We start from the raw sequence: 12778 nt of genomic DNA, 5'->3' as shown, positions 1-12778 counted from the left end.
GATAGGCAGGAATGAAAAATCTATAGAAGAAGTAAAACATTTCAGCTCAGCTAATTAAACACATAAATAGACAACAGAATACACGAAGCAGGTATGGTAGGAGTCAACTAAATATATTGGAATATGAGAAATAAGTCAAAACACTAAACTAGTTTTCAAACTAGTTTTATCTTAATGGATATGAGAGCTGGGTTAGAAATAAAATGATCAGGAACGACAGACATTAGAGTTCTGTGAAAAATTAGGAGAATGAAGGGATGACATCACTGGCAGAATTATATTCAAAATGACAACATTATGAGTGAATTTGACATTCTTAGCATTAAGGAATATGTGAGCAGAGCCAATCTCAGGTGTTTGATTGCAGAATGTCAAGAAAAAGATCAAGATATACGTAGATTGATACAGTTAGAATTGCCTTAGAAGACCAAAATATAAGAATCAACAGTATTGAAATCTTAAGAGGTTAGTAAAAATGTAAACTGTTCATATGCTATTATCATGACGGAAAAGACCTGGTGAAGAATCTTTATCAGGGCTTTTCAACTATGAATCTGGTCTTGTATAGAAATGGCAAGGTTTTTCCTCCTGCAAAACAAGCGAACTGGCCAGAAGAACACACGCAGTTTATCAATATAGCACAATGGCCTCATACCTTAGTTGCTTCAGCTGTATTACTGCACCAAAACAAACGCAATCTTATCAAAGTATCTTGTACGGTCCTGAGGGTACACATCAGGGATTTGATGATGTGTAAACCATATTCCCTAGGAGCATATATTACTGTTTATTATAGTAACAGTAACTTCATAAGCATATTTTGACCTTTACTAAGGTCTCATCAGTTAGAAGATATACCTGGTATACTGCTACTTATCCATATTCAATCACCACACTCAAAAGAAAGCCATTCACCAAAAAAAAAATATTAAAAATAATAAACAAATGAATAAATAAACATCTAGAACTCACATCTTCCTCAATAACATTAATTCAATTCCAAGGATCAAAAAAATAAAGATACCTGATCATTTTTTATGTCTCCTGCCCACAAATGGTTATAAATCAGTGAATGGGGATAAGGTTTTTTTAATGTTTTTTGTATTTATTTATTTATTTATTTTTTTTTTACACACAGTTCGGAAACCCTGCTCTAGATACCAAACATGGAACTTTTTCCAACCACTTCAGGCCTCCAATAAGCTGGACAATGGTCTCACAGTGAATGATGAACTTCATCTGCTACTTAAAGACAAAAATCCATCTTTACAGTAGGATTTGAACCTGCAGCTGGCTACTGAAGAGCAGCTACTCAAACCAGACTAGTTATGATGAAAGAATCACCTATCCTAGGGAACTCCCCACCGCCAATTATTAAAATCTTGTAGCTCACTCATGTGCCCTTAATCAATCATTGTAACCTCTTTCACTGTTAACATGATAGTCCAAATATGACTGCATCAAAGCCTAATAAAGACACAATAATTTGCTATCTCTAGAAATTAACATCCCCTCTCACATCTTCAGCTGTCTTTAACCACTTTTTTTAATGTAACCATTAACTTTTAATTCCATGTCCACTGTCACTTCTGAATTTCTTACAGTGTAGTTTCCTTTAATATAATTATATGCTATGCAATGGGGAATGCATAGTATTATACTTGGTACCAAAATAACATCTATTATCATTGACCACAGCAACGTGTAATCAAACTGATTCTATCAGAATTTCAGAATCCCTATTATCCTTTCCCAACATAACATGAGTAGCAAACCATTAAATATCTTCCTTCAAATTTTTTCTACTAATATATGAATACAAGTGGCCATACAACACTAGCCACTCTTATTCTCTTAGGCTATGCTCACTCAAACAATTTAAACTGAAATAAGTTGGTCAGCCTCCCTGTCCCCTTCATCATATTACTACCTTATTCCTATTCGCCATCAGTTCCATTTATAGAATAACCTTTTAATGTGGTAGTCTGTCAAATGCCTTACCAAATTTTATAATGTAATGGTATAGCTATTTATTTTATCCAACTCTTGTGGATATCTTGTATCCATAAAATATTCATTTTTTAAAAATTATTACTCCTCATCTGCAAAGTCCTGATATTTCAGTTTGGACCATTCCCCCCCCCCCATGAAGAAGATTTCAAAATAATTTTGGAAACCACTTTCCTGTGACCTCTTTATTGGCATCCAGTGAAGCTGCTGTGATAAATTTTTAACCCTGGAGTCCTTTTTGAGAAGTAGAAGTCATAGCAGCAAGGTCTGATGAATATCGAAGTTGCTGTGCATGCACACACACACACACACGTTTAAGTAAGATTATTGTGTCAGACACAATCAAAGTTATTAATTTTGTCATAATTACTTTTTTTTTTTTTACAACTGCATTGGTACCAGAAATAGTTTCAAGTGTACTGGAATACCTTGGTATTTGCCAAGGCATTCATTTATATTTATTTTTCTGGCATTTGAATTAGCTTCCAAGTTTTTATAGTAAAGGGAGATGCTTCTTTACCTGTTGCCTAGGGCATCATCCCACTCAATTTATTAAAAATGCAGCTATTTGCATGTTCTAAAAGAAAAACAGTTTTTCTTATTAAACTGTTTCCATTCCTGTACTAATAGCTAGATGCTTGATTTTTTTTTTCTGTATAACTACATTTATTATATTATTTTATATTACATGTGGCATCATCCAAATGGTTTAGTGTAAGTAGTTTAATGTCTGGTGAGTTTATCTAGTGCTTCTTTTAATCTGCATCAACAGAGGTTGGCAACTGCTAAAAGTATATAAAAATAACACATGAACATGAAACTACTGGGCGAAAAAAATTAGACAACCCTTTTAAACTATAATGAGCAAATTTACAGATACATAAAAATAGTCATAAAGATCACGAAAATCTGTTTCTTCAACATAAACTGTTTGCAAATTTATGTTCTTTTCTAATATGGGTAATTTATAGATTAAAATTATATTCTCAGTTATATATTTACAAAAACGCTTAATATACAGAATATAAATTGTTTACATCCGGAATAGAAACCAGTTAAAAACATTCAAATAATAATTAATTGGTCAATAAAATCTCTGCTGAAGGAGTTTTTCGTTGCAGTCTGTTTCTAATTGTTATTACATTACTGCACTAGGAAGTCTGCCATATAAATTGTACCTGTAAACAATTAACCTCGCAAGGGAATTTATAAATGTCGTCATGGCAGATAACAACATGAAAAACAACCAACAATTATTTCTTTAACGAAATCTACATCTATATCAGACCAGGCATTAGTTTAGATTTCAACACGCCAGATGGCGCAAAAGTCTCGTTTGACATTTTACAAGTTTCCTTTTCTGTTTTTTCTTTATGTTAACGTAGAATTTTAGCATTCGCATCTCTATGTACACCAAGTACATCCTGGGAGTGCATAATATAGCAGCACGAATGCCCGCGAGGTTCTGTCTATTCATAGAACGACTGCAAGCAAACAGCCCAGCGCCTGCGATTTCTTGTTTTTATAAGTCTCTGCGGTGGAGAATATGAAGTGCTACTGAACAAATGGAAAATGCTGGTCGTTCCTGACGCAAGCCTTGAAAGACGGCTGAAGACTGCGGAGTGGATGTTTATGGAAGGGACCCGGCATGCTAATGCCATATTGCATTGGACGCCCGACATCTTAACTGCTGCATTACCCGGTGATCTCTAGGGGTGTATGGAGTCGCGAGGGGGTTACCCGCACGCTCTGAAGCCACGCGGCTAGTTCGGGAAGATCATCGTAGGCAAACTAATGCGCGCCAGTTCAAGGAATGGCAAAGAAATATCTCTGAGGGATGCGAGTCGTCTTCCGGTAGCGTCTGATAGAACTCTGACTTCCACCCGTAATGGATTCGCCACGTATGTATATATTTTTAGTATGCAGACACGCAAGTGACGGCAGGGGAATACATGTGAACGTGGTGCTCGAGACTTCTAAACCACCCTGGGCAAACATAGGGACTTCCTATGAGGAAGAGGAGATGCCTCCCACATCCAAACAAACTATATTTGATGGTACGGATTTAAAGGGGGAGTGGGAAGAAATAATATAAAAAAAAAAAGAAGTGCCGATAATGAAATATTTTTCGGGAAATGAAAGGACTGCCAGATGAGTTTTATTTAACCAGAAGTTCATCTCACTTTCTTTTTTTTTTTTTGCCTTTTCGATTTTCTAATACGGCTTCCGTTGTACTTGAGTGCTTACATCTATGAAGAAACTTCGCTTTCCTGCCATTACTGCCAACCCCTTGCTGCAGGCCTGCGTCGCACCCTATCGCCCGTCAGTTAACAAGTTCCGACAATTTTACGTCCGCCTATATATCCGTGTTTACTTGCTAGCACGCGCCAACGAGAGGCACATTAGTTTTCCAACGATGTCCACAGACCAACAGAAAAAGTCCGCGGGTTGCTCAACCTCTCAGTTAAATTTGCTGGCAGAAAGGCGCGGAGCACCGCAGGGAGGCGCTCTTTAATACCTTCAAAGTAAGAAGTGCCGTCAATCAATGAGCAGGGAACACGAAGAAGATAGCATATGCATAAATCTTTAATGGCTGCAGCTCCCATGGCGCTGCTTTTCATTTGCATCGGAGTCCTTCGGCTTCGGGCTCGTCTTGCCTCCGACTAATCCGTCCCCGGCAATTCTCAGGCGACCCAGAGCTCATTTTGCATGTGCCGCCTCTGTAAAACCCCTTCGCTTGGCTTGATGGGACGGCGACTTAATTCGTGCACACTAATGCCCGACCAAGAACGCCGTCACGCATCCTCGTGCAGTGGCGCATTCCCGACGGGCCTCGAGCTCATTAAACTTCGGTCTCTGCGGCCATAGTTTTCTCGTTATTCTTCATCGTCACAATGTAGCGTTCGCTCGTACTGGAAGAGAGAAGGGGGGAAAAAAATCCAGAAATGCTGCAGCTTCCCCCTCCTGAGATCGACATTCCTTCCAAAGGCTACACTGAGAAAGGTGAATACCGCTGAGGCTGGCGCAGTCATCATCGAAATAACTGAGGCTCTGCCGCAATATGCAGAAGAAAAATGACGTCTCTCTCGACACCGCAGGCAAATCATAACATGACTTGACGCACAGCTCCTTAGCAGTCGCGAAAGCAAAGAGCGCGAAGCCCATGTAAAATTCACGGCGGCTCTCGCTCCTTATCAGGGGCGGCAGGCGCTCCCGGCAACGCTCTCGAGGCCTGCCGTACGTCAGGGAGTCGGGAACATCCTCCGCTGTTGACGGGGATATCTGAAATATAGGATGGCAGCCTCAAACTAACGGCCCGGTTATTCATGCAAGAACAGCTTCCGTCGACATTTGCATACATCACCCCCCGTATCCCGCCATTATCCAGTGATGTTAAGACGTAGTGTGATCGCCAGTTTCTTGTAGAAATCACCCTCTGACCGCCTCTCTGGTACCTATCATTAGTTTTTATTAGGACAAGTCTAGACGGGACTTGTTTTAATAGTCCCGCTACTTTCTGGTTTTGTTGCGAGATTGCAGAAGGGGGTAAAAAAAAAAAAAAAGAGAGAAAGAAAAGAAAAACAGCCATATCTGTTATAAATATTGCGGGACGGGTAAGGCTGAGGATGGAAAATGGCGCCCAATGAAAAAAACTTCGCTCAACAGTCAAAATCTTCCTAAATAGTAGTAGTAGCGCGAAAAAGAATATTTCACGAGGCTGAAATCTGCAATAGTGAAAAGTCAAAAATACATGTTTTAAATATTTGTCCATTTTTCACTCCGAATCGATCCAATAAAATGGCATGATAATAACGTAAACAGAAAAAGTTGTATCAGTTTCCGCAAATCTCTCTATAAACAATTCGCAACCAAAGTGACTTTGTACACTGTTGGTGGTTAATGCCTCCCGTGTGAACAAATCTACATTTATTCTCTTTTATATGACTATAATATAATCTATTAATCCCATTAAACAATTGGACGGGCATCTAAAAAAGCAGTGATTGACTAAACTTTTTTTCTTCCCTTTACGGGTCTTAAATAGACCCATACTTGAGCGGCTTTGCTTTTTAAGCATTTCATTTAATGAAAATTTCCACTGCATCACTACGAAACAACTCTAACATCAAAACATGCACATTGTTTTTGCTCCTAAAAAGGCGTGTGTGTAACATTACATTCAATATTAGTTTCCTCTGACATCTCACCCGCTCACATATGAAAAGCCGGTAAGCGATACGCTGGTGTTTTTCCCGAACCTGTGGGAATTTCTTGGGTAGCATGCTTTAGGCGATAGTCAATCACTTCTAGCCGAAGTTCGGATAAGGAACCTGGCTTGTCAATAGCACACAGGATGAGACACGAGTCAAAACAACATGCAGGTTTAAAGAAAAATAAACATTAAAAACTATACGAATCCTTCAACTGCACGTATTATAGAAGAGAATACTTACTTGCTTGAAAAGAGAAACCAGAGGAGTCATCAGATCTTGGTCCACCATAGCTTGAGCCACTTTATGTCCTCCAAACAACGATAGATTCCTACAACAAATAGATATTAAATCACCAGTTATTAATTTGTATTCTGTCGGACAACAGGTTTGCATTGTTCAATACAAGTCGAACTAGGATAAATCCCAGATGAATTAGTACTTCACAAGTTCAGTATAACTGTATTCAATATACTGACCGATATGCGCCCAAAACAATAAATGTAGTGTCACAGTCTTCAATCTAGTCTTACAACCTTCAATCTATTCATAGAAACACAATATGTTCATTCTTTCTTTTTAATTACCTGCCCACAACACGGCACTGATAGACTGTGCAACCTCTCCTGTGTGGGAGAGTTAATAAATATCGCCAACTGTTTTTTTTTTTTTTTTTTTTTTTTTTTTAATAAAGCAAGAAAGACACGTAGACGCGAATCAGATCATATTAGTTTGCGTATTTCAACTTTCAGAATCCTCCGCGTTAGATTATAATGTAAAACAATACATAAAAATATAAAGCAATGTATAAACATTTAAACTGAATAGCACGATATGGGTTTGCTACCACTAGATGCCGCTGAAGCACGAAGAAATGGATATTTCAGATTAATAAAGAGAATGAAGCTGGAGGTCGGAAACAAATGTCAACAGTATAACTGAGGTCACGTCTGATTCAAATACCACATTACAGAAGTCCATTAAGAGCAAACAGCAATGCTTTAAATTAAAAACAAACAAAAAAATAATCCCCTTAGTAATGTGCAGAGCATCCTTTCTCTCTTTCGTGTGTGATGTACGGCCGTGTGTAGAAATGGCAGCAGGTAAGTGATAAATCAGAAGGCAAAATCCAAGAGGGAAGACCGACCACCTGATAAGCGACAATTGGTTTTTCCTAATAGTCAGCCAACATCGCCATGTCAGCAAGGCATGTCGATAATGAGTCTCATTCCTTTTGTCAGTGGGGTTATCATCTTATCTACGGGCTGGGCAGAACGCGTAAATCTATCACTGTCTTCATTAATCGGACCACGGACAACTGGCATTGACGCACAACTTATGGTCACAAGTTGAATGCTAATATCTTCGTGAGCAGCCTGTATTACACTAAGGGTGATACCAGAAGCGTCGTATAATACAAGCTAAATTAAACCATCACCTAACAAGGAAACGCACTAATAGGTTCTATCACATATGTATAACAAGCGCATCAGGAGGCCACCACATGTTTGATTTCAAATACACCTGGGAGTTTTTGAGTTGCCCGGATAAAGCAAGAAATACAAAGAGCTGAATTACTTATGTATTTGAATGAAAACACTATTTAGTATATTTTCAGTACCACAGGGAGGAAGGAAATTGATAATGTAATGGCGCTGCTGGTCTACTATCATATTATTTAGCGAGTTCCTGACTACACACAGTTAAAACGATCGGATGTTTTAAAAAAAGACGAAACGACTCCGGTCGATAGCGCGAAAATTGGTTTGTTTTCCCCTTGAGTTTTTCTGTCTTGGAATAATGCTTGATCATTATTCTCGAATGACTAATTCTATCTCACAGGAGTTTTCAGACACTGTTAATAAGTCTCTAAAAACATAGCCGCTCCTCTCGCTCTTAAAAAAATGCTTTACTTTTTTTTTTTTTTTTTAGCATGGCTGGTAAACAAACGACTGGATGCTGCCAACGATTCCGTAAAAATTTAACAGTTTTGACGATGATCCAGAAGTCAGTTGGGGACATCGAACACCTTTGCAGATAAACGAGATGAAGGAAAACCTTCCCGAGTCGGTGTATATTTATTGCACTGCTATACCTAAATATTAAAATCGGTTCTTTCACATGGTGCATTATATGTGGAAATCTTTGTGCCTTTTGGGGGATATATTGAGGAAATATCTAACATATACGTGTTATCTATGTTGAAGCCGATTTTTCATTTATCCGAAAAAATTTAAGCGGGGAGGGGAGGACGAAGATGTGCTTATTCCAGTTGATAAATCTGGAGTTTGCGGGGAAGGGGGTATGCTCCATCCAGAATCTTAGAATTGAATTGCTCCTATCAGTAAAAGGCAGCTAACGCTGATTAAGTATTCATGTTATGTCTGTAACTATGTGCTTAAAGCGTTAGCCTTTTTTTGTGCAGATGGAATAAAGTAAAATCTTAAATACTTATAATCGAAAGTAAAAAACCCATATAAAACATTCTATACATTAACGAGGAAGAGATAAGGGTAGTAATAAACGGGACAACACCGCGAAAACCACCAAAATCTACTGAGGTCATGTTTCGATAATTCGTATTTGGTAATGACAGAAAATAAGATATGATGAATACAATGAAAAAATAATAAGATAACGTCAACAAAACATGGTTGCATAAATAAGAAATCGGATTGGAGACTGCGTGAATCCAACTGATTAGGCAGTTAGTCCATGTTTTTGGACGCGGTATGAGTTGATTGAAATCCTCAAGAGAAAATTATTATTAACCGTCCACCACCAGAAGATTGAGATTTGTCCGCCAATACATACACACACACACATTTTTTTTTTTTTTTTTTTTTTTTTTTTTGAAGCGTATATTTTTCAATGAGTAAACAGATCATCTTTGCTGCAGAACATGTGCTGTGTACCGACATGAGTCATCTATGGGCGTTGTAAAAAATCCTATTTATTCTGAAGATTGCATTCGTTTTCAATGTTATATGAAGTTGAATATCAACTGCTACGAATAGTCATGTTTTAAACTGTAATAAATTATTCTATCGATAATATTTATGATTTTTCAATCTGCTGAAACCAAATGAAGTCACGACACACACAAAGGAAAGTAATTCTAGAGGGAACATGAGATTTCACTACAGTGAAATCTCATGTTCCCTCTATAGAATGCAGAGTCAGGAAGAAATGGTAGATTGAAAACATTGGTGCTCAACATTGAATCTTTCAGATGAACGTACAGGCTCGCACATGCGAGTACACTGCAATCTCACGTCTTTGTGGCTTCTACGGGCACAAAGTTGACCAAAGTAACTAAAGCTATGAAGCCAATGTAAGTCTATAAAACTTGCGTGTATTCTCCGGCCAATTTGTGGAAAGGATACGCGACTTTCTGAAGAACTTCTGCTTCCACATAAGACACGCTAAATTCACTTTCACGTATAAAGATTTCGAGTCTCCGAAGGGTTTCAAACCCGGGTTTTTAGAATATCGCGTCGTCCTAGAGACTATGCTATGGAAGTGCTAGCGCAGTCAGAAGAATGACAAACGTCCTTTGTTTCAGAAGACCAGGATATTCAAATCCTGTCTAAGATAACAATTATAAATGGTTACCTTCAAATAATAAGCGCTATATATTATTCTAGACTTATCAATAAAAAACAACAATTACTTTCACATTTATTTTGATTTTAACAAATACGCCGAATTGGAATATAATCCATAACCAAGATCCCAGCGCACGTGAATTTTTATTTTATTTACGTATTTTTTGAAACATGGATTTATGAAGTGCTGGATAGACCTACTATTCTTATTGGATCTACTACTTAAAAAAACAGTATCAAACGATTCTTTTTTTTTCTTTTTTGTTAACCTGAATAACTGACTACCAATGAATCAATACAGATGAGGGAATGCATGAGAGCATAAAAACGAGTTCTCTGTTTTCATGTTCCTCCGGAGATAAACATTTATCGGTGAGCAGACCCAAGAACCACCTACCTAACGTAGGTAGTTGAAATATGCATACTGGAATATTTCAACTATGCATATTGAAATATTTCAAATATGAAATATTAAATGGTGGCAACGGTAGAATGCTCGGTAAAAAGTATCGCTTTTCCAGTAGAAGAATGTCGATTCGAATCTAACCGTGACAAACGGAATAGTAAAACTCTTCCATTATATAGGTAGGCCATTGATAATTAGATGTTAGGAATCATCAATCAATAAATAAATAAATAAAAAACTTCTCCAACAGTCTCAATACACGTAGCTAATCGCACATTACATTAAACTATGAGGTCCTATAACCACAGTTTCACTGCCTAGCTGGACTCAAACTTGACAAAGAAAAATGCTAATATAATAATTTAGCTTCTGCCTGTGTAAAAACACAGGAAATTTCTTAGGCTATTCCCGAGTGAATTTTTTTTTTTCAAGAATTAAAGACCAAAGGGTGGCTATATGGGGAGAAAAAAAAGAAGAAAAAAATCAGAGTTGTTAACGAGTGCAGTGATCAGACCTACCAGTGATTCGGGTGTTTTATCAACAGCAGCAAAGAGCAGTCGTACATCAGGCATTAAAACGGCACATCCACGAACCGACGGGAAATGCATAACGTAGGTTTTCATGGACGAGCAGCTGTTAATGAGACACTGATTACAACTATCCCAAAGGTGAGATTTGGTGAAGATACTATCAACGATTTTGGATTGGATGTTTTGGTTGTGCTGAACGAGGCACAGAATGCTACTTAAGTTGATATCTTAGCCAATAATGTACTCCCAAGTTTTGATGATATATTTGTGTTTCCTCAACAATATGGCGGAGAGTTTCGTGATGCCTTTTTTTTTTTTTTTTTTAAACGCCTACACTGTTTGTCACTGGTTACCAGATCAGTGCAAATGAATCATGGTCAGTGTATGTCTGTCTATGATGTCGAATAGTTTTTGGCAAATTTTGTCATTAACTGACCCGATGAGAACCAAAATGGCTCGACAAAATTTTAACAAAGATTCCGAACTCCAAATTTCATTAAAAATGTGTCAGGTCAGAGCAGGGTTGCTAATATAATCAGAGCCGGAAGGATGGACGACCGAATCTAACAGGTTCTCGCACATTTTCAAAAACGTGCCTAAAAATTGAGCTTTGGTATACGAGCGAGCCTACATGATGTACAGCAGTCGGTTAATGTCTAGACTAGAGGAATAACAACGTTGGAACGTAGTTTCCGATCTTAGAGTTTCGCATACTGGCTATAAAATAATAAGGGATTTTTATCCCCTTAATTTAATTAACTTCGCCAGAAAAAATAGCCGTTTGGCTTTTCATCTTAGTTATAATATAATATATGGGCACACCTTTCTGGCATTCGTATAGTGAAGATATGCAAGTTCTTTTCACTTAAACTTTGCTAGCATCCACGTCTACTACTCACTGATCTCAAAAAAGGTTGAAACCGGTCTGGGTAGTGACCTCTCCTCATAATGTAAAGCAGTATTACATCTCCTAGGAGCTGTGTATTTTTACATTATGAGAAAATATCAAGGATAATGAGGGAGCTTGCTCCCTTTGCTTCGAGTTGCTTTGGTGTTGTACTACCAGGTGATCACTTACGCTTGGATTCGCCGATAGTTCTTCGGCATGAAACTCTTAGATCGTAGTTTTCGATTTTAGAGTTTCGCATACTGGCTGTAAAATAATAAGGGATTTTTATCCCCTTAATTTAGAAAGATGCGTTCTTTACGGCATATTCTTTAATCAGTGTATTCTCCTTATATTGACATATGACTGTAAAACGTGTGCATTAAATGTAAAAGAAATTCAAAAACCAAGAACCCAATTTAAAACGCAATACTGTGTGTGTGCTTGATATTACAATATTAGATCGCAAAAAAAAATACCTGAATAAGAATCAAATCAAAATATCTAACAAACAAACAAAAAAAGTGAGGCGTCTAAACTCGCAATGGACAAGAAATACTGCTAGAAGATGAACTAGACAAATGAATTGCTGGACTAGAATTCCACGGAGGTAAAATGACCACAACGCCGACCAAAATGTCCCTGTATTGATGAGATCATCAACGGAGCCACATGGGAAAGCTGACAGTTTTGGGAGTCATCCTGAAGAAGCTGAGGATGGTATAACTGATGCTTACAGAGACGAATTTGTCCACGGGAAATCTCAATTACTCAATTTTTAAGAAATGTTAAAATTATTGACCATTTTCTTAACAGAATGCAAGTCACCTTCCTCCAGGCATTCTCCCCTCTTCTGAAAAATGTTTTCGTGAACAATCTCCTCTTGTACAATACGATCCGCTTCCCCTCCCATTTCCCATGCATATAAGCAAAATAATAATAATAATTAATAAATAAATGAAATAAAAGTCACAATACGATGATCCCCCCCCCAAAAAAAAAAGAAGTTTCAGTCAGTGATCAACTCTAGAACACGATCCGTTTTTCCCATTTCACACGTACAAAACCGTGCGAAACAGCTCGATGTTTATGCTTTAACAGTGGGGAAAACCAAATCTGGCCAAACC

General features: G+C 37.7%; 1 protein-coding gene across 1 annotated transcript in view; it reads right to left on the bottom strand.

Annotated features, from left to right (window-relative positions):
• LOC150103172 (HEAT repeat-containing protein 3) overlaps window positions 1-12778 on the bottom strand; it is a 193966-nt gene that overhangs the window by 96327 nt on the left and 84861 nt on the right. The window contains exon 3 of the mRNA XM_090397657.1: window positions 6465-6552. Within this exon, the coding sequence (XP_090253783.1) occupies window positions 6465-6552 (88 nt within the window). The remainder of the gene's footprint in view (window positions 1-6464; window positions 6553-12778) is intronic.

Source organism: Typopeltis vanoorti, chromosome 9 (genome assembly GCF_054136105.1).
Source record: "Typopeltis vanoorti isolate ZY-2024b chromosome 9, IOZ_Tvanoo_1.0, whole genome shotgun sequence".
Taxonomy (NCBI): domain Eukaryota; kingdom Metazoa; phylum Arthropoda; class Arachnida; order Uropygi; family Thelyphonidae; genus Typopeltis; species Typopeltis vanoorti.
This window is presented reverse-complemented; position numbering and strand designations above follow the sequence as displayed.